A 23,264-nucleotide genomic window follows, 5' to 3' on the forward strand; every position below is an offset into this window, starting at 1 on the left:
CATCACATTTGTATGATATTCACCCTCGCAACTAGACCACATTGTTTTACAGGATGTTGCACAAGAAAAGAGCCTGACACAAGATAAGGAACTAGTGGGAAGTTATGTGCACAATATTCTATTATCTGTGTACTTTCTGGGAAGAAGATCTGTCACATTAATTTAAACAGTGTATTTTAATTATAAAACATTAGAACATGGTATATGGTTTATATTTTGTCATGCTGTTCAAAATATTCATTGATTACCTGCACCTTGTGCATGGGCAAACTGCCATCACAGGAGACTCCATGACCATCAGGACAGAAATTCACCACCAGAGAATGAACATGAGCACTCAGAATTTCATTGTATTTATTGGCATTTACTTTGTCCTCCCAGACAGTCAAATGAGACAAGTCAAGCCTAGGGAAGGCATCCAACACCAATTCAGGCCTGTACACTTCCTTTGGGCTGCTCCACTCATGTACTCATCAGCTTGTTGAATACACAATGAAGGACAAATTATTGGATCAGTTGATTCTATGGCTTGTAGGGTGCTTGTGTTCTTTGAACCATCAGGTAGAATAAGGGGCTTGCACAGATGAATCAGAAAGTTGTGTGTGTGTGTGTGTGTCTCTCTCCCTCTTTCTTTGAAGTTCTTGACAGGTTGTTGTTGATAAAAAATTCTGCTCCCACCTTTGCAGTTAAATGATCCCCAAATACATGTCTGTTTTCCTTGCTTCTCCAATCTAAATGCGCATACTATAGTCACAGCGTGTGCACTTGACACTGTTGTGTCTTTTCTTCTGAGTTCTATTCCAACATCACCAAAAACACTTGAAACATTAAGAAGTTAAGCAGTCCTCATCACTGAACTTCGGCCAACAATGAGCTTTCTCTTAAAGTCATTGACATCTCTTTATGAGGCATGGTAGCCAACAAAATGATAAACTGCGTCAATCTACTATTTTAGCACAGTGTGATGATAAGTACATCATTATTTCAATTTCCATCCCTGTGTAAAAGCACCTGCTTGCAGTATAATGTGTATCCTTTATCTGCTCAGGTGTTGCCTTTATTTTGTCAACAGGAAGTATGTCTATAAATGAGTAAAAATATGGACTTTCCATGTTGATTTTGCTAACCTCTAAAAAAACTGCTCATTTTTTATTATATACAGCCATGGCAAGGGGCAGAGAAACGATGCCTTAACGTGTTTAAATTTAAAGGTCAATTTGATTATAATGTTTGCCATCCATTGATTAAAAAAATTGGTTACATCTTACTGGAAACAAAGAGGAAAAGCATGATTGATTCATCTAGCCATTTTTCAACCTGATTTATCCCACAAGCAATTATCCTGGAAAGGCCACTAGCCAATTTATCTAGCATGGATGTCTTCAGTCTAGAAAAATACTATGTATATTATGAGCTCTGAAATGTCCTTCCATTCAATTTATTGAACTTGTTGCATTCATTATGCAGGCAGATGAAAGTATTTGCCATGTAGTTAGAGATGGGCATTCTATCCATTCCCTACTTCCTCGCCATGTTATCTTTACCAGCCACAATTATGCCAATTACCCAATTTTAACAGAAGTTTTATGTAATTTTATCCTGTGAAAAAGAGAGTAGCTTATTAAATGCAATAGAAGGCAGGATTTTCTATAGCAGGTTTCTTTCTGGAACAATGGCGACATGACAAGTATGAGCCCCTTGCATGGCTTTAGTGAAAATGGAAAACAATGGTTTCATGGATGAAGACGCACAAGGATTTACTAACACACAAACAAAAATGTGCACAACCCAAGCACCTACCTTCTTTTGGCACCTTTACCAGGTTGATGACAAGTACAGCAGCTGACAGAAGCTGAAAGAAGGGGACTGAACAAGAAAAGACAGTGGAATTACAGATCATATAAGAAAGAAGAGCAAAAGAAAGCGACTCATCTGCACAAATGTCATTGTATTTTGATAAATGTGCCTAGCACTCAAAGGCCAAATGATATGTGTTCATATAATTGTCTAATTTGTATATATTTATATTAAAGCCCAAAAATGCACTCTGCTCTGAACAAATTAAAGATCTATACATCCATACACTTTTTTCAGTACAGGTTTACAGGGAGCTAGATCTTATCCCAATAGTACTGTGTGCAGAACAGGCACCAATCTTGCCAAAGTATCTCAAGGCATTCCATTCACACTACTCTCAAGAACCTGGCAAGCTATTCAGCCCAGCTCCTTTAATGCGTTAGGTAGCAGTGGTAAACATTGTGCCACTCCAGAAATTAAACATCTTTATTTGATTCATATCAGTTGCATTTATCGTATATAATTCCTTTCATGATATATGCCAACGCACAGCATTTGATACATATGGCATTTCCGGCTGTGCATTCTTTGCATCTGTTTGCGAGGATACAATAAACAGGAATGATGAGTAAATGTTTAAAAATAATCATTATACATTGGTTTTATTAAATTTTCTAATTATATCAGGCTACTCAGTTTATTTTAAGTACCTAAATTCAATGTATATTTTTTATGGGGCTGCATGGTACGATTTTGGTTCAGCATGCCATTTTTTGGATTATTGTGTGGTGCTTGGTATTTTTTATTTGATAATATTTTGAATTTCATTTTTTTTTTTAAATATCGAGGGAACGATCTCTTAAACGAAAGTGTTCTAATAACATAATACATAACACATTCAAAGCTACTGAATCCAATTCAGGTTTGTGAGATGGTGGAACAATCAGCCAGTCCATCATGGGTTCAGCTTATAAAAAACGCACAGAAATATTTGGGGATGTGGTAGGAAAATAGGAGTGGTAGGAGGTAAACCCAAATAGACATGAAGTGAGAATGTGCAGATTCCATTGGGACAATCACTGGATGTGGTATTCAGACCCAGGATCCTAGACCTATGAGACAACAGTATTACCCACTACGCCATTGTACTGCTGCTATATAAGCATTAACTTGAGAAAAAAAATAAAGTGATATGATCAGTACAGTACAATTTACAAGGAGGTACTTTAAAATTGCAGGCAGGGCACAAGCTTGTGACCTTGTGAATTTAAAGTCCAACTGCTTTGCCATTAGGTGACTACTCCTTTTATATGTCCTTCCTGCTTGAGTGCATAAGCAATAAACTGTTGTTCTTTTTTCCACACTTTACGAGTACTATAATATGAATCTACAGTTTTTCCATTTATTCATTCATAAAATGTTTATTTCATTTCAGGGTCACTAGAAGTACAGTAAACAAGGAAGTCCTTCACAAGGTACACTTTCTCACACACACTCTCGCTATTACAAGGCCAGTTTAATGTAGCCAGTCAACCCAAAGCAAACATCTGTGAAGAACACAATCAACAGAACTCTGTCAACTAAGGATCCTAAGCTGAGTTAGCAGCTATAACCACAGTGCCACATCATTTTACTGCAAACTGCTGTTTATATGGTGTGTAAATATTACACTACATAAGGCTTTTGTGCTTCAACTATAACAGATAAATGGCTTTTTGTTTCCATCCACTCTAATCCACAAGCTCTGCAGTGAGGTGCTTCACAAGTTATGATTAATGTGTTTAAAAAAAATTAACCTGTTTATACTTCTCCATTAAACCATTAAAGAGTTAAAAAAAAAAAAAATGACCAAAGAACAGTATTGGTACAGAGGCGTCCGCTGATCAACCACCTCATTTTTTCTCCAGGGGATGCATAATGCATCTACACAGATGAGCTAAGAATATACTTTTAAAAGCTGCCAATCAAGACTGCTCCTGTAAAAACAGCATATTATTTGCATTTTAGGCTCTCTATCTATATGTAAAAGAGAACCCCTTTAGAGGCCTTTTTTTCCTGGCAGCACTCTTTAAAATATTTCATTTTCTGAAGTTCCTGACCTCACAATCTAGAGACCTGTGGGTAGCACTTTACATGGAGTGTGCCTAATTAATGCATGATAACCAAGTTGTTACCCGCTAAATATATACTGTTCATTTGTACGTACAGTACTGCTACAGCCTAGCCAGCCAAGAGAAAATAAGCACTGAGCAGCTGGGAATGAAAAATAAGACACTACAAGTTGAATGTGAATCCTGCACTAGTGTAAAACACCTGGTGCCATCTAGGCATCTAGGATATTAACTCACAGGGTGGCGAGTGTGCTGAGGCATTAGGATGGGTGCCATTCTCAGTTAATCAAACTTATGGTTGTAGCAGGGATATTCAAGGATAATGCACTCGGACATGGCTCCTCAAAGAATAAGCTGGAAATTTAATATCTGGTCAGGCACAAGGTGGTCAGGATTACTGCCACCACTTTAATCACAGGAATGCAGCACCAAATTCCAAATCTTGGCTTTTTTAAGGTTTCACACTAGGCACACATGAGTGTACAAAGACAAGCAAGGTCAACCTTATCCTTTTTAATGCAACACTATTAACTCTGAATCTACACAATACAAAGATATTTTGAGAGCAATATGCAAATATATTATAGTAAAACATACCGCACTTGAAAAGGGAATATATGAAATGCGGATCAACAAGACACAGCAGAGTTAAGCAGATACTCAGCATTTTTATTTCTTATTTGGGTAGCATCCTAAACAAGAATGTGTTTCATTTTAATGGGAAAATGTGAATAGTACAACAGACTTACCATTCATTCTTTTTCCTGCATTTTCATGTAAGCATCGAAGTCAAAGAAAGCCAATCTATTATGTGGCAAAGTCATGTAAACAGACTCATGGTTTCATACTAGGACAACGTAGTCATCAATCAACCTCTCCTACACAAAATGTCCAAAGTCCAACACAGAGGTGGTGACTATGCTGGGAATTGAGCTCAGGACTGTATTGAACTGAGGCAGCAATGCTAACCATTTGTTTCTTCTCAGTTTTATAAACAGGCGACAACCAGCGACAAAGCAGTACTACTGTTTGTGTGTGGTTTCCCTAATTTTTTTAGATTTGCATTGATGACAATGGCTTTATAAAATACACCAAAATTAATTGCATATCATTTACAAATTTAAGGCACTTGATTGTAATCAATCTGTAACAGTACAGCAACCATGGCTGATTTAGCATTGTTAGAACACATTGCAAATGGAAAAATTAGAAGAGAGAACATATTTAGAGATCATACTGATTTCTCATCCCATGAGGATGACTAGCTTCTATTTAGATTTCCGAGAGCTATCCTCTTGGAGCTGTGTGCTGAACTGGTGCCGGCTTTACAAAGGCAGACTCTAACTGCTCCTTTGCAAGTTCAGTCCACCCTCGGGTTTTTAGCCACAGGAGCTTTTCAACGTGAACTAGCTGAGCAATTGACAGCTGTATAGGATGATATTATCCGCTTGTCATCCAGATATATAAGATTTCCGTACACTGTGGTTGAACAGCCAAACAGCAAAGCGCAATGTGCAGCAACGTCTGGTTTTTCAAATGTTATTGGAGTGGTCGACTGCATGCACATTGCTATAAAGGCGCCTTCAGATAATGAATTTGCTTATGTAAATAGAAAGCATTCCCACTCTATTAATGTGAAAATTATATTTGATGCGAAAATGCGTCTCATTAATGATGTGGCAAGATGGTCTGGCTCAATTCATGATTCTTTCATTCTGAGAAATTGTAGTGTTGGGAATAAACCTGAAAATGGTGTTGTGTGTGAATGCTGTCTTCTTGATAAGACATTTAATATTATCCCCTTTGGTAAAAATTGTAAGTTATCTGTATGATGTAACCATATAACATGATTACTTAGGTGACAGTGGGTACCCACTGAATATGTGTCTTCTCACCCTGCTCGCCACTGACTGAGCAACATTAAAATGGCAGTTTATAAGTGTCTAAACAATAATTGTCTGAAACAGAATAAATAGTAATACCACATCTGCTGCCTGCTTGTTTGTCTTATTAAACATGCAATTTATTTACGTATGGATTATTTATTTAAGTATGGATAATTGTAAGCAAAAAAAAAAAAAAATTAAAACTCACGTTCACCCGTGGGAGTCCCCCTCACCCGGCAATAATTTCAGCAGCTTGCTGCTCAAATGGTGTGAGCCCCGGAATTTCACTACCTCCTCCAGTAGTGTTGACACTCAGATGGTGGGCTGCAACTCGCCTTTTCACATCAATTTAAATATCTGACCACTTCTTTTTTATTTTGGGCACTGCACAACTTTCTGAACTTGAACCTTTCAGTGCCTCTGCCATGATGTGCCACTCCATCAGTTTCGTTTTGTTGCTTATACCACTGCGTAAGCCATCAACTATTACGTTTTTCCTTGCTTTCACTTCACTGAGCAGAGCCTCCATTTCGGATTTGCTGAAATTCTTCTTTTTTACACGAGCTTTTGCCATTGTCTTTTAACAAAACAATGAACGGAAGGGGCTATTTATATTGATTTCCATATTCAGGCAAAATTCTGGGAGGAGTCATGGTGTGGCAATAGGAACGTGTATATGTGTTAAAATTCACATTGTTTGGGATTTTTAAAGGGTAAGTGCGTAGAACTTTGCTCACACACAGTTTTATTCATCTGACTTTTTTTTTGCGTGCGCACATTTCTAGCTTTTTCTGTATGCCATGTTTTAATTTGAATTCTATGCAAGGCGTTACACATGAGGCCCCAGGTCAATATTGAGAACATTCATATTCTCTAACACCAGGTTTATTTATAATTTCCAGATAGCTTGAATGAATGTCTTTAGAGTATGGATGAAAGCTGGAGTCATGAGAACTGCCACAAACAGGAGTGACGTTGAAGTGCTCTAAAGTGGCAGCAGTAACTTCTGCGTTACCAGTTGTTCACAACAAAAAGTTGTGTAAAAGTGTATAAACAAACGGTTTATTTCCACAGCCTGAGCAGAATGAGCACAGAGAATCATTGCTTCTGGCCATTTGGAAGAAATTACTCAAATATATGAAACAGCGGAGCCTTCACCAATAATCACAGTTTAGGATTAGCAATGAATTCTTGTGCCCTAAGGAGAACGTGTAAGCAAGCATTACCTCATAAAACAAAGGGATTCAGAGGTGAAACTTTAAATCAATATCACGTTTCCAGGAGACTAAAGGATTACTATTTCACAGTGAGCATTATCAGAAGTTTCAATGGGCTGCTCGGGGCATACTGTACTTCAGAAAAAAGAAGAGAAAGGTTCACTTATTACTTGAAGAGGAAAATGCAGCTTTCAATCATATTTCATAAATTTGAGATGTATTAGGGAACAGGGAAAAGCAGAAAACCATAAATATCTATAAATAGATGTGGTTGTCTTTAAAAAGCTATCTATGCTTTTCAGAATCGGCCAGACCTATTCTTCTGTTGATAGGCTAAGGAAATAAGCCTCTTTAGTTTTGAGTAGAGAAGGCTAAACAGTGACCTAATCCACAACTTTAAAATTCATAAAGGTGTCAATGAAGATGACTAAGCAAAATTTCTTCACTGAATAGTGAATCACATACTCTGAGACTCTGCTGGAAATTAAAATGAAGTACACTTAAGAATGAAGTGAGGAAGCACCTCTTTACACAAAGAATTGTGGAAATCCAGAACAAAATACCATGTCAAGTAATTGAAGATGAAACCATCATAGCTTTTAAAAAGTATCTGGAAGCATAAGATATTGAGCTAAATACAGCCAAAGTGTTCCTATCTTCATTTGATAAAGACAGTTAAAGGTGTCTTACTATAGAGTGTATCTAACGACAGTACCTATCTTTCTATTGTTTAAGGTTCTCTTAGCAGATTGAAAGCTGAATATGCACATCAGAAACTAATTGATTAGAGTCATATAACAAGAAATGAGGGATAATAATGATGTTTTATGTTCTACAGAAAATTAATTTCTAGTAGTAAATAGCAAGTGTAAATAACTGAAAGGTGTAACTGTTTCCATATATTATAGACTGGTGTCTTTCAACATGACTAATTGTAATATAATTATAAATAAAGCTTGCTTTAAAGAAATGTATAAAGTTATATGTAAAGCTAAATGTAACATCTTTAAAAGGCAAAGATTTCTGCCATCAGATTTTTGAAACCATTAGTAATATTTAAGGATTGCATTGTGACACTTTTTACAAATAAAGAGAAAATGTAAAATTCATATTTATTTTGAAAGAGCTTCCTCTTACAGGTGGGCCAGTGGCAGAGACCACCCACCACACTGCAGTAGTGCTATAAAAAGTATTAGGTTCAGTTTGACATTATACATTGGGTCAAAAAAAGTTTGAAACTCTGTGCTCTCAGCAATAAGGATGAATCTCATTCATTTAGTTTCCCTGTCTGGGTCCCATCACCTGTATACCAGGCTTAGCTCCCTTTCTCTGCACATTGGGACCACCTCACTAAATAAATATAATTAAACTAATGCCAGTTGCCAAAACCAATTTACAAAACACACTTAATAAACACATCTTGAATGTATCTGCAGCTCTAATGAAAAATAAGCACTGAATCAGAATGTGCAAAGTCATATTATTAGAGGATTGTGGTGAAACTGGACAAAGCTGAATGTCACTGGACACATTCCTCTCAAAACAGAATGAAACTGGTCCTAAACCGTTGAAATAGCCCCCTCCACGAGTTGCATTGCCCATAGTCAGGCTACTACAGTTGTAAAGCAATTGTATTGGGTGTATGGTGGGAACTGTAATGGGTTGTTGTGGGACAGCACTGATCCCTTTGTGTTGTGTACATTTTTTACTAGACTCAAACAGTTAATGCTCATATGGAAGGAAGCCGACAGCTGTTAATTCTGCTTAAGATGGAGAATGTGTCAATGTGTTAAGAAAGACTATGGGAAAGACTGATATTTGGGAACCAGAGAGTGTAGGCGTTTAAGACAAGAATGCTTTTGGGCTGGCACTACTCATGGCTATACTTGGCATTGACAGCTGAAGCACAACGGAATAAAGAATATTTTCAATCCTGGAACAAATCCTGTACAAATAAATGTATGGATCATGAAGAAACATAAAATAGTGGTTCAAATACAGCATCTAACATTTCACACATATCTGTGTCTTTTGATGCTTTTGAATGATTTCAATTTCCCTTAATTGTAAGGAGTAATAAAAAGAAGAGTTTTAAAAAGCTGACAAATGTGGTATCACTCTTTCAGATAGTGGCTGACAGAAGAGGAGCTGAATTTGCAAAATGTCTTCCTCCAGTTCACAGATAACAAGGAAAGTGTGCAGCAAACAGGATGTCAGGGCTTCACACAGCAGCAGGCCAGTCTGACACAAAGCAGTTTCTCACTTTATTTTTTTATTTTCCCCTCATCACATGATTCTGCACAAAAATTATATTCATGGGGATCAAGGGAGGCTTTCTGCCACAGGGTAGAGTAACATATTATTCACATTGACCGAGTTGAAATATATGGAAATATTTGTGCTTTTTTTCCCCCCAGCATGCTGCAAGGCAAAGCAACCAGAGGCCATGGGGACACTGGGGATAATGTATATAGTCTGCCTATCAGTCTGTCTTTACTAAAGTAAAAACTGCTGAAGCCAGCCCCCAGGTCTAGAAACAGGCTATAGGTTACAGTGAGTGGGATATTTTTGCTCTGCTGATTGGCAAAATCTCTCATGGTGTTACAGATCACACCACTAAGGTAGAACCATTTATATTCAATATCAATCAAGGAGCACTGCTGACAAAACAAAAAAAAAACTAACACACCTCAGCCACACAAGTGGAGACACAAGGACTTCTCCAGCTTGGCTGAATTGTATTGCTTTAGCTGAACATTTCTCATTATTTTCTTACAATGAAGATCCTCACTTATATATCAGTTGCTTTTAATATATTGGTCAACTTTGAGATATTTGTGGGACAGACATGGTTAGTTAAAGGACTACACCTTTAAAGGACTCTCAAAAAAACAATCAAGGAAAGACAGACTGTACATTGTAGTCATAGAAGTATAACTAAAATTATTATAATTAACATCACACTTTCTGAGCCTACTTTTACAAGATAAAGTTGAAAGCTGCAAGAGCTCTGGATGTGGTGTCAGACCATTGCAGTTCAAAAACACACTCACACCCTAATTCAATCAAGTGTGTTTAGTATGAGCAATTGCATGAATACCTCTCTTTTTGGGATTTGGAGGCAATCCATCTAAACAAAGGAGGAACATGCAGACTCCACATAGACAATGACTGATTATTAGAGCATTGAGACTGCCAGACACACTACTGTGACACCATGCCAAACATTATTACTATTATTATTATTAGTAGTAGTAGTAGTAATAGTAATAGCAGTCATAGTTGTAAACATGAGTGCAGCATTTACCACCATAGACCACAGTATCCTTATAAATTGCCTTAGACAATGAGTGGGCCTCTCTAGCAGCGTCTTATATTGCTTTCAGTCTTAACAGGTAGAAAATTTTGTGTTAGTTGCAGTGATTTTACTTTGGAGATAAATGATATTGTATATGGTGTACCACAAGAATCTCTCCTGGGTCCACTGTTCTTTTCAATCTACATGCTTCCAGTAGGTCAGATTATCTCAAGGCATAACGTAAGCTACCATAGCTATGCTGATGACACACAACTGTATTTATTTATGATGACCCCGACTCTCTTGTTTCACTAACCCAATGTCTTAGCAGTATTTCCGATTGGATGAACAGTAACTTTCTCAAACTAAATAAGGGAAAAAAACATAAGTCTTAGTGACTAGCAAATATTGAAATAGGAAGGGTATTAGAAATAAACTTGATCACTTGTGTTTAAAAATCAATGCAGAGGTAAAGAATTTAGGTATAATCATTAACTCTGACCTTAACTTTAAATCACATATTAGCCAGATTATTAGGACTGCATTTTTTCACTTAAGGAATACATTAAAGGTTAGACCTCTTATAACTTTACAAGATGCTGAAAAATTAGATCATGCTTTTGTTTTAAGTCAAGTAGATTACTGTAATGCACTCCTAATAGCAGTACCTAAGAAAGACATCATTTGGTTACAATTAGTGCAGAATGTAGCAGCGAGAATCTTAACTAGAAAAAGAAAAATCTGAGCACATTTCATCAGTTTTAGCATTGTAACATTGGTTACCCATGTCATTCAGAATTGACTTGAAAATACTACTAATGGTTTATAAAGTCTTAAATAATTTTGATCCATTCTATATTTTGTTTTGCCTGTCTCCCTACACTCATAACCTTGGAACTTTGAATGGTGATCTGCTTACAATTCCAAGAGCCAAGCTTAAAACAAGTGATGAGGCAGCTTTTAGCTGTCATACACCTAAAATCTAGATATAGATTTTTCTATACCAATAGAAATTTGCCAGGCTAATACTGTGGAATATTTAAAAAAAATTGCTAAAGACCCATTATTTTAATTTGGCTTTTTTGTAGCTACATTTTAGATGCCCTCCTTATTGACTACTTGGGTACAGAATTACCATATACTTTGGAGATCTGCAATCTTTACTAATCTCAACTATTCTCTGCTGTCTCTTCTGTGGTGATGAACTGTGTGACCACCACACGATCAAGGCACCATGCAGCCTCTTGTGATGATGGAATGACGGCAGGTGCCCCAGCTGTCCACAAGACCCACTTTATCGACTCCTCTCATATGAAGCCTGTAAACATAGAGGATTGATTTAAGAACATTTATGTTAGGTAGAATGTCCAATGGGGGCTGGGTGGTCCTTTGAGCTTGGAACCCCTGCAGATTTAGTTTTTTCCTCCAGCCTAACTGGAGTTGTTTTTTTTTGTTTTTGTTTGTTTGTTTGTTTTTTCGATCCTCCCAGCCTCAGCCATCTCACCTTACCTTTTTTTGTTACATATTCTTTAATATATTGTCCAATCTTAATTGTTTTTCTTTTCTTGTAACTTTCTCTTTGATGTCTTGTGAAGCACCTTGAGCTACACTGTTTGTATGGTGTGTGTGTGTGTGTCCTGTGGTGGGGTGGCGCCCTGCCTGGGATTTGTTCATGCCTTGCACCCTGTGTTGGCTGGGATTGGATCCAGCAGACCCCCGTGACCCTGTAGTTAGGATATAGCAGGTTGGATAATGGATGGATGTTTGTATGAAAATGTGTAATATAAATAAATGTTGTTGTTGTAGTATATTATCCTAATAAGACTATAATTGCACTAAACAAGTTATGTAAAAAAATGAATGTGTGGATTATTATAGTTTTGCATAATAATTAATGCAATAATTTTTTTTTTCAATGAAACCACATAGTTTCTATTTACTTGTGTATTACAGGTAAAACAAATGTGCAGATATTCACACACTGAATGCTAAAACTAGAATTTAAAAATTTGTTGAAGGACTATCACATCATCTCCCTGAATATGCATGCCCTATAAAGCAGAATACCTTATAAATATTGTAATCAATTGTGGCTAGCATATGGTTGTGAACAAGAAAAGCTACGATCAAAAGAGCATGAAAGGCTCATAACATGCCTTACCTAAAAAGTCTCATCATTACTCACAATCTACCTTAAAAATTGGTGTAAGTAACAAGGGGCCACCAGGGGCAATAGACTGAGCTCAGAGAATTATATAACATAACATTCTTTCAACAACTTAGTTTAAGTTGGGGTCATGGGAGGCCAGTGCCTATCTTGGACATTCATTTTTCCAGTATAACACAGAGCCAACCAGTCATAGACCCACACTCAAACAAACAGCTAGTCTGGAATCACCAACCTGTTATGATTTGGTTTTCATTTATAATTGGCTTTCTTTTAGTACTTGGTGGATCTTTACAAATTTATTTTAGGTCTTGGAACATGTAGATTCCAGTTGTGTTACAGGTTTCTCTAACTATAATTTATTTTGATCTTTCTAAATATTTTTTGCATCTTTTTCAATGTTATTTATTTTTTGCAGTTATTTGTGCTGCCATTTTGTGGGGGTAACTTATACCCTGTTGCTAGTTAAAAGATATAGAAATGAGTGGTTGTGACATTATGGGATCAGGTGTATAAACATCACTAAGAGACTGGTGTGTTGTACATTTAATCATGTTCATGGTTAATGAATCCTTTCAAACAAAATATTGACTGTGATTTAAAATTTTGATTGTCAGTTTGAACACTGTGTTTCTGACTTCCTGATTATGAATCTTTACCTGTTTATTTGTCCATGCTTTATGTTCTGGTTACATTATAAAATATTTTCTGTCTTGCACTTTTTGGCAGAACAAAATCAACTTAACCAGCATGAATTTTTGGATACGGAAGAAAAACCCATGTAGACAAGTTGAAAAGGTGCAAACTTGACACAGACGATGATCTGCCACAGGATTCAAAAATTGTGGATGCCATACAGATGAAATACTTTATCAAAAATTGTCTAATGTTTCAAATATATTAATGGAAGCCATATACCAATGAACTGCCTAATGGAACAGTGTTCTTCTCACAACAAGGCTTCCTGAAAAATTCCTGATTGCAAGGATTTACTCCCACACTGAAATTAGCCCCAGGGTGACGTGAATACATCAGCCCCATGCTGGATTCTAGATTTGACAGGTGAGATTGGGCAAAATCGCACCAAAATGGAGAAACGTACCGTAGAACGAGGGAGATTTCTGCAGATGCTCTAATGTGGAAGGAGTTAGCAAGCTATCCTTCATCTACAGTCTGGGCTAGACTTTTGGTAGGCCCAATAGAACAACTGTGGTTCGTTTGAATATTTAACTTCCTGTTTTTTTTAATCTCTCTCTCATGTTTTGAATCAAAATGCATTTTGTACATTTTGAGCTATTTTGACCATTTTACTCTACATTGGGATGGGAGATCAATGTGATTACAAAATATACAGAACTATTTATACTCTTGATACAGATGAACAAAAAAGACAAATTGAATAAATGGCACAGAAAATTAGTTATATATTATGTCAAAAAACATGAAAACCTCAGATACATTGCATGTCAGATGTATTGGATCTCCTACATCTAGTGCTTGGTGTAACCTTCTCTGGCATAGCCCCTAGAATAAAGCCTTTTTCTTTCATGTACAGTTACAGGAATCATTGAGAGGGACCTTGGATGGTGGCTGTGCCATTAGATTTTTCAGATCACTGAGGCCCTGCTTACCCAATGTACTTGCTCCCCAAGACCATGATTGGATCAGTGACTTAGAAGTTGGATTGAAGGACTACTTATAACATAAGGGGAAGACCTGTGCCCAGCTTTCCTGCCACAGTATGATAGACATTACTTTTTCCTCATTGTTAACACTAAAGGTTATTAATCATTAGACTGTTAGCTCAACTCAAGTTTAACATTATTAGACTGTTAGATTGCCCCATAAAGTTCTAGGATGAAAGGCACTACACAAACAGAGAAACTGATTATATAACTTCTTGTCATACTAATGGAAGGAGTGGACCTTAGCAAACATATCACTCTCTTATTTATTATATTCATTCAGTAACCAATGATGGTTTTGTTCTTCTCTTCCCCATAGGTTGCTGAAGAGAAGTCCAAGCAGGAATTGTAATCTTTTGGACACTATTTGGTACCAGTAATTCATTGGATTTTTACCAAAGGTAACCAAAGTCTAAGATATTCTTTAAACCAACGGGGGAGTTTCTGGAGGTGACCTAAATAACATAAACCTTGCCAGGCTTAGATAGAAAGCCTGAAGGAATGTACTCTTAAAACATATACCTTCTGCAGCATCTCATTCCCATGGTTACCATGGATGTTGTGCCGGCTGATTTCTCTTGTGTACTGGTATTGATAGACTTGACCTGAGACGTTAACCATCAAGGAGTTTAGGCTGCTGTTCAGATTCAAACACCTGTACACAGTTCTGCTCTCAGTGTCCGGTTGGAATGTTGAATAGCGAAGAATTAGTCCCATCAGTAGACCTACAAAAGTAAAACAGAAGAAGCAATTGAAAGTAACATCAAAATAGTACAGTATATCAAGTCCAGTAGCAAGACACTCAATAATTGACAACAGTGACAGCCTCACACACTGTTGAGCCTGTCAAACAGACACTACACACTGAACTGAGCAAACCTCAGATTTACTTCCAACTGCAAACAACACAGTAACCAATGCCAATCAGACGGTAACCCAGTAACCACTGGGTAAAAATTATATAATGAAAACTTTTAGGGAGTGGGCCGGAAATTCAGTAAACTGTACTGGAGAGTAGTTCTCAAAGCACAATCAGAAACCTTGTAATTCCAAGTGGTTAGCCTTCCTCAAATTTGCCCACATGAATGCTACACATTTATGCACATACTCACACATACAGGGCCATTTATAGTCACCAGTTAACATAATTTGCACATCTATAGGATTTAAGAGGAAAAACAGAGCATTAGGAGAAAAACCCTAACGGAAACAGCAAGAGCATGCAAATTCTACACACACAGCAGCAGATGATTCAAATTTAGTACTCTAGAGTTGTGAGACAGCAGACCTAATCATTGTGCCACCATTTATTACTGATGAGGAACAACTCAGAAAATTTGCAGCATATGCTGGCTCTTCTTAAAGCAATCATAGACATTTTCAAAATTCTACTCATTTCCACATCCTACTTTGTGCATATTTTTCCTCTATTTATTTGGCTTAGAAAAGGCTTTGAATATTATTATTATATTTAATAAACAATTGTAACTAATTTATTACCATACAAGGGGGCTCCGCCCCCTGCTCGCTTCGCTCGCCTACTCCCGGTGTTTTGAACCCGTGCCCGCTGGGCAGCCACGTGTGAGGATGACACACGTTTAATACGGAGCGTTCGCCCGTGTCACTCTGGGGCCCCCCACGGAGCTCCGTCCATACTATTATGCAGTGCATTGTGGACTACTGCGGACCCCGTAGTGTTTCCCGTTTCAGTTTGTATCTCGGTCAGTCGAGCTTTTGTTTTTGAATTCCGGTCTTCATTATCTGTAACCTGCTGTCCATGTGTTTGGCCCCCTCGTTTAACCTGTTTATGACGTTTTACTTTGCTTTCTACTCTGTCTTTCATTTCTGATCTCGCTTTATTCTGCTTCTGTTTCAATGACACCTGGTCCGTGGTGAATATATTTTCCCTTTTTCGAGTAATAATTTTAATTTGTTTGCGATATTGTGATGTTTATCGTACTGTTAATAATGCATCACTGTAATGTGATTTAGCTACGCTGTATAGTTTGGACGTGTGAGGATGACGTATGTTTAATACGGAGCGTTCGCCCGTGTCACTCTGGGTCTCCCCACTGTTACTACGAAGCTCTTTCCGAACTATTATGCAGTGCATTGTGGAGCACTGCGGACTCTGTAGTGTTTCCCGTTTCACTTCATATCTCGTTTAGTCGAGCTCTTTTTTTTTGGAGCAGTGCCTGCCTGGTCTGCGGCATTTCAGATGCACATTGTAGGTGCCTGCGTTCATTAATTATATCCAGGCAGGCGCGTGTTTGTATCTCGGTCAATTGAGTTGTGTCGTGTTGAATCCGTGCCTGCTTTGCCTACGCAGTTTGAGACGCGCGTTGTAGGCGTCCACGTTCATTAGATCTGTCCACGCGGGCTCGGTGTCGAAGCTGTGTTAGTTATATTCTGTATCTCGGTGTGCATGTGTTTTGTGCCTAGGTTTTTTTTGAAGCTGTTGCATTCCAGTTTTCATCATCTGTAACCCGCTCTCCATGTGTTCGTCCCCGTTCTTTAATCCCTTTATAAAGTTTTACTTTGTTTCCTACTCTGTGTTTTATTTCTGACTTCGCTTTATCCTGCTTGCGGCATGTCAGACGGTTCGTAGTCTCTCTCGTTTTACTCTGGGAAGGGGGGCTTTGTTCTGTAACCTGCTCTCCATGTGTGTGTCCCTGTTCTTTAACCTCTTTATGACGTTTTACTTTGTTTCCTACTCTGACGGTTCGTAGTCTCTCCCGTTTTGCTCTGGTGCGGGGGGGCTTTGTGTGGCGCCTGCGCACGTGCGTAGTCTCTCCAGTTTCACTCTGGGGGGGGCTTTGTGTGGCACTTGCGCAGTATGTCTTTTGCGTCCACGGGCAGGGCCCTGCGTCCATATTAGTAATATGGATGTGTATTTAAGAATTCTGGTTCAAAACTGACCACCAAACTACCTGACGTGGAATTTTGTGCTATCTTCTACAACTAGATTTAGGATTTCTTAACTGGAAGATTTCCTCATGCATAGATTGACAGCATCACTTCCTCTGCACTAATCCTCAACACAGGCACTACACAGGGTACTATGCTAAGCCCCCTGCTGTACTCCTTGTTCACCTATGGTTGTGTGGCTAAACACAGCTTCAAAGGCATCTTTAAATGTGCTGATGATACTATCATCTTTGATCTGATCACCAACAATGATAAGACAGCTTACAGAGAAAAGATCCATCTACCAACTCAGAGATGACAGGAAAACAGTCACTTAATGTTGACAAAACCAAGGATTTGGCAACAGACTTAAGAAAACAGAAGGCACACTACACTGCCATTTACTTTAGAGGGGATGTAATGAAGAGGATCAATGGTTTTAAATTTGTTGAAATCACCATCACTAATGGTGGATGCAACACATTTTGGTTTTTATGATAAAGACTGACCATCAACCTTTACTTTCTCATATCTCTGAGATAAGCCTGAATGTTTCCATAACATCCTGTAATACAGAGACTGAAGTTCCCTATGTTTATATACACACTCTAGGACAAGAATCAACATTGGTAAATATTTAAATGAGAAATTTTAAATGTAAAAAATTAATAGATTCATTCAGGCTAGGGTTTATTTAACAAGAGAGAAAAGAACAATGTATTGTCAAGATCTCTGGATAAGATAACTGTCCAACAAAGTCTTTTGAAGTCTGTAATGAGTTTTTTCAAAACAATGTGGATCTGTAGACAGGTTGTCTGTCATTCTGAGAGATGTAAACAATCCTCATATCTGGCCATAAAACTCTTGTCTCTATTCAATCCATGTTGTAATGTATTAAATTTTAGCATGAGTTTAACTTCCCATTCTTTTCTCTCTTGCTGTGTTTTGAAGTTTCCCATAAGCACTGTGACTTTAAAGTCCCTCTCACAGTGTCCACGGCTATCTTATGGTTATCTTATCCAGAGATCTTGACAATACATTTTTTCTTTTCTCTCTTGTTAAATTAACCCTAGCCTGAATGAATCTATTAATTTTTTACATTTAAAATTTCTCATTTAAAGATTTACCAATGTTGATTCTTGTCCTAGAGTGTGTATATAAACATAAGGAACTTCAGTCTCTGTATTACATCTTGCCTGAAGAAGGGGCCTGAGTTGCCTCGAAAGCTTGCATATTGTAATCTTTTTAGTTAGCCAATAAAAGGTGTCACTTTGCTTGGCTTTTCTCTACATTCATAATGGCTAACACGGTACAACACCCTAGTACTACATAACATCCTGGTAAGTCATCTACTCATCTCAGAACAACAAAGCACCACAAAGAATTGTAAATCCATTACAAAATATTTTTGACATATACCTCCTTCTGTACAGAACATATACAGCAGAAACAGCATACAAAAGGCAAACAATATTTCCTAAAGATCTAAGGCATAATTTCCACCCTTTTCTGGCAACTATTACAGGACCATTAGCACTCACACTGCTATATTCAAGAACAGCTTTCATAATAAGATGACTCAAGAGGTGCTGACATAATCCTGGATATTTTTTGAATATATTGCTTGATGTTATCTTGAATGTATGTAGTTTTATGTATGGTGTTCTGTGTTTGTATTATATTACTATCCTGTAAAAGAAATGCAAGTAAGAATTCCATTGTACTGTGTCTCCAATACAATATACATGAACCTGAGTATATGGTACTGATGTTCTGAAATCAATAAAAACAATTCAATACAACTGTCACACATTTATCATATGCTATCAGTTTCATGTACAGATATATGAAAACTTGGACATTCCTAAAGTAATAAAACTGTCATTGACTTCAAATAAAAAAAAACATTTACTGTATTGATATATACTTCATACACTGCAAATCTAACAGCCGAACAAAATGCATTACGAAAGGGAGGGCTGCTCACCACAGATGGTGGTCTAAACAAAAGGTTTAAATGTACTTGGTGTAAAAGTGAGCTTTCAAAAAAGTTAACTGCAACACCTGGATCAGAAAAAAGGAGAAGAATGGCAAGTCAGCTCCATAACTGTCACCAAGTATACTGTAATCTGAACTGCCAGTTAAACTCAACACAAGTAGGTCACACTGTATGGACTGCAATCATAGCCACCCTGGTCTTATTAGCAGCAACTGACCTCTTGCCAGTCAGAAAATAAAAAAAAAAGGTGGTGTACCAATTTAACCCCATTAGCTCCTTCCAAACATGCCTAAATAGTTACAGTGCCCCATCTAGAATCTGCATTCAATAACACGAATAAGCCGAGCATCCCTCAGCACGAGGATGGAGGACCTGCAGAATTCCGGATGCAAGTACCAGATGTCTTCTGTATGTGTCAACAAACAGATTGAGTTAATTTGCACAACTGCACCATATCACAATCCTGACATTAGAACTGAAGATATGCTGTAGTGTGTTAGCACTTAATTAGAAGCATGCATTACAATGATCTGCAATTCCACGTCTCCTAAGTACTAGGGTGTTGTACCGTGTTAGCCATTATGAATGTAGAGAAAAGCCAAGCAAAATGACACCTTTTATTGGCTAATAAAAAAAATTACAATATGCAAGCTTTCGAGGCAACTTGCCTGAAGAAGGGGCCTGAGTTGCCTCGAAAGCTTGCATATTGTAATCTTTTTAGTTAGCCAATAAAAGGTGTCATTTTGCTTGGCTTTTCTCTACACGTCTCCTAAGAAAATGAGGCCTTAAGTGAAATGGGTGACTGTTCATTGCAAAGAAACAATTCAAATTTTTTGCTCAGGCTTATAGTAACTTGTAAATTTTACATCAAAACATAACACAACAGTTAAATGTACAATGTGCAGTTGGGTAGTGTTAACGTAATCCTCAATTCCAAGCAGACCTCTAAGAAGTTTTGGAAATCATCAGTTCCTTATGTAGAAAAGAAAAGAGTTGTTAACCAGTCAGTCAGTCAGTCATTCTCCAACCCACTATATCCTAACACAGGGTCACGGGGGTCTGCTGGAGCCAATCGAAGCCAACACAGGGCGCAAGGCAAGAACAAATCCCTGGGCAGGCTGCCACCCACCACAGGACACACACACACTAGGGACAATTTAGGATCACCAATGCACCTAACCTGCAACCATCTGCTTGAAATCTGCCCTCAAACACTGAGCTGTACTGTACTGTACTGGATTCCTGTTTCTACTTAAACATCTTGCTTCTGTTATGATTTGAGTTTTTGCCATTTTTTGCATATTTGTTTTGAGTTCCGTTTTAAAGTGTTGTTGGAAGTGTTGAATTAGATTTTTCCATTTATTTTCCACTTGGTGTTTTAAGTCAGTGGGAAATTATTTTGTGTTATTTCTATCACCATTTTGGTTTTTCCCCTGGCAAAAAATCTGAGTCACCATTGTCATGACCCAACTTTGGCTGCTCTGGAGCATAATCCTGCAAGTCACACATTTGACATCACAAGTGCAACGCTATTAAAACCAGTACTTAGGATTCGTCATTATTTGAGTTGATGGATATACAAATTAGAACATTTTTCCATGTACTATTTAGTGCTCTTTAAATATTCTGGCTTTGTGACTCTTGTTTCTGAATTTAAGACTATGATGTCTGAGTTGCAGTTATGTTTTGACAATTAATAGGATTGACATTTGGTTACAAATTTCCTGCTTATTCTAATATTTCCTGCAATGGTCACCTCCATTATTCCCTTTTGACCTTCCCCATGCAAGGAATAAAAGCTTCCCAGTATATGTATATGTGTGTGTGTGAGACTTGAAACGTTAGTAAACTGTGTGGATGCTCACACCAGAGCTATGAGTGGAACTGTTCCAATCCATCCATATATTCTAAAGAACAACCACTTGTACATTGGTTTCAAAATAAAGAATCATCTAAGCATCCTTACTGCAGGGTCACAAGCAGTTTGAGCCAATCGTAGGGCAGGAACCAACTCTGGATGTCTATCAAAGGGTAAAGCCACATTCAGTCATATGATGTTAATATAGAGTTAGAGCAATTAACGTAACATGCCACTCTGATCATGTGAAGTCTCGTCACTGCGGATGTTATTCTTGCTTGAACACAGCCCACTCACTGCACTGCATTGTTGTATTAACTTTTCTCGAACTTTTGTGTTATTGCGCTCCATAATCTTTGATAATGTTTAAACTCTACCACTGATGGATTAGTATAGTAGTTAAGACTTATTTAAAATTAGAAAAGATTATCCAAGGTGTTTCCAAATGCCAGCTATACTGAAAACACTTAAACACAGAGCACTCATCATTTTTGCATAAGAAAAGGTTAACACGGCAGTTGCTAGTGAGAATTAATTAAAAAGAACACAACTTCATTGATATTTGAGATTTGCAAGATTGAAATCCAGACGCTAAAAGGGGTTTAGTTTTGAAAAGGTTGAGAGCTGTTTCAGTAACTAACTGCAGGATAAGAAAATACAAGGCAAGGCTAATTACCATGACATTTTAAACAGAGATTTGCAACTAAAAGATTATAATATTACAAATTAACTTCTGCATGTGTACTAATTGGATAGAAAGGGCAACTCCATGCTAAATGTGTAATCTATTTGAAGAATAATTAATAAAAGTTTAGAAACTGACCTTAGCTCAGACTAAGTCACTTCCCCACCTTACTATAAAAAAATTCAGAACTTATGTTAAAAACTATAAATGAATAAAGTTAAATCTGTTGAACTAGCTTGTATATTTGAAATGTATGATTATGTGAAACATGGAATATAGATCACTTGCTCTCAACCACATAGGTGGTTAAAAAAGAAACATTTAAAAATATTTTGACAGCTAAAAAAGAAAAGTGCTATTGCTCTTAAGCTGTACAGCAACTTTATTTACTTGAATAAGCATCTGGGGCCACAGGATACCTGTGAATGTGTATTTCATTTGCACAGATAATAGATATTCCAATATTGTGTGCTGTAGTACCAACTTTGTGCATCAAGATAAGGGTTCAAAGGGCAGTAAATACTGGAATCAGCCTTTCTACTTATAACTTACTATGTAACAAACTTGACATTATATATTGCTTTGCATGGCAAGCACCTTAGCAAAGTACTATACAGGCACAGTATGCCACATTTTTCTTCTTCTTCTTCTTAAAGATGTATATCTTTAGTGCAGGGAGTGGTAGTGGTAATAATTTAATAAGTCAGTGGCACTGGAAAAACCTGTAAAATTGTGATTGACTATAGTACAGTAAAGATGTGAATTGAACAGTACAGGGGCACAGTGGTTAGTGCAGTGGTCACACACCTCCTGGGTTCAAATAGAAATTTCCTCCCAATACAATATTTCCTTTTTCTAGTTTTTGATAGGATTGTCTGCACATTTCACTATATGCTGTACTTGCATAACTGTGTATGTGACAAATAAATAATCTTGATCTTGAGTGTGTCAGTAAGGGCTGGTTCCCATCTTATGTCTAATGATGCCATAAAAGGCTCTGGCCCACAGCAACCTTGAACTAAATTACTAATGAATGAATGGGACTGGATGGAGTATAGAGGTCAAGATATCAATCCAATTCAGGGTGCAGGGTACCAGAGTGGATATTCATTTTCATTCAAATATATTTTTATAGAACACTGAAGTAAAGCTTGGACTGTCAAACCCAAAGCATCAGACACAGATTATCAACAAAAAATTTATAATATAAAAGACTAATGTAACTAATATATAAAATTAATATATAAAGCCTCATGTGGAAACAGCAGGGAGTGTAGTGTACAATGCCCACTAGGTAATGTACTGGGTAAACAATAGGCTTCGATGTGAAGGGTTATTATTCTGTAGAAATGAGACAATTGGTAACTTATCACTTATTACTGGTATTTTACTCTCCAACCTTGAGAATAGTGTTAAACTGCAATCAAGCACAAGAAAACAAGGAGGAATTACAAATGTTTAAATTTCAACATTTCTGTCCATTTTCTGACTTGCTTTACCCAGCAATGGGTAAAAAAGAGTTGGCGCCGATCTTGGCAGAAACATATCACATGCAATGAGGGAATAAGCTCTAGACAGGTTGCTAGTCCATCACAGTCAATTTTAAACTTCACATAGTCAATTTAGTATCTCTAATAAACACAATTTGTCTCTT

The 23,264-nt window shown here is 37.3% G+C and overlaps 1 protein-coding gene across 2 annotated transcripts in view; it reads right to left on the minus strand.

Annotated features, from left to right (window-relative positions):
- Positions 1-23,264, minus strand: part of LOC114643509 (sodium/hydrogen exchanger 9) — a 518,850-nt gene that overhangs the window by 493,378 nt on the left and 2,208 nt on the right. For both annotated transcript variants that reach the window (XM_051922914.1, XM_051922913.1), the window contains exon 2: positions 14,684-14,886. In XM_051922914.1, coding sequence (XP_051778874.1) covers positions 14,684-14,886 — 203 coding nt within the window. The remainder of the gene's footprint in view (positions 1-14,683; positions 14,887-23,264) is intronic.

Source organism: Erpetoichthys calabaricus, chromosome 2, assembly GCF_900747795.2.
Source record: "Erpetoichthys calabaricus chromosome 2, fErpCal1.3, whole genome shotgun sequence".
NCBI classification, from domain to species: domain Eukaryota; kingdom Metazoa; phylum Chordata; class Cladistia; order Polypteriformes; family Polypteridae; genus Erpetoichthys; species Erpetoichthys calabaricus.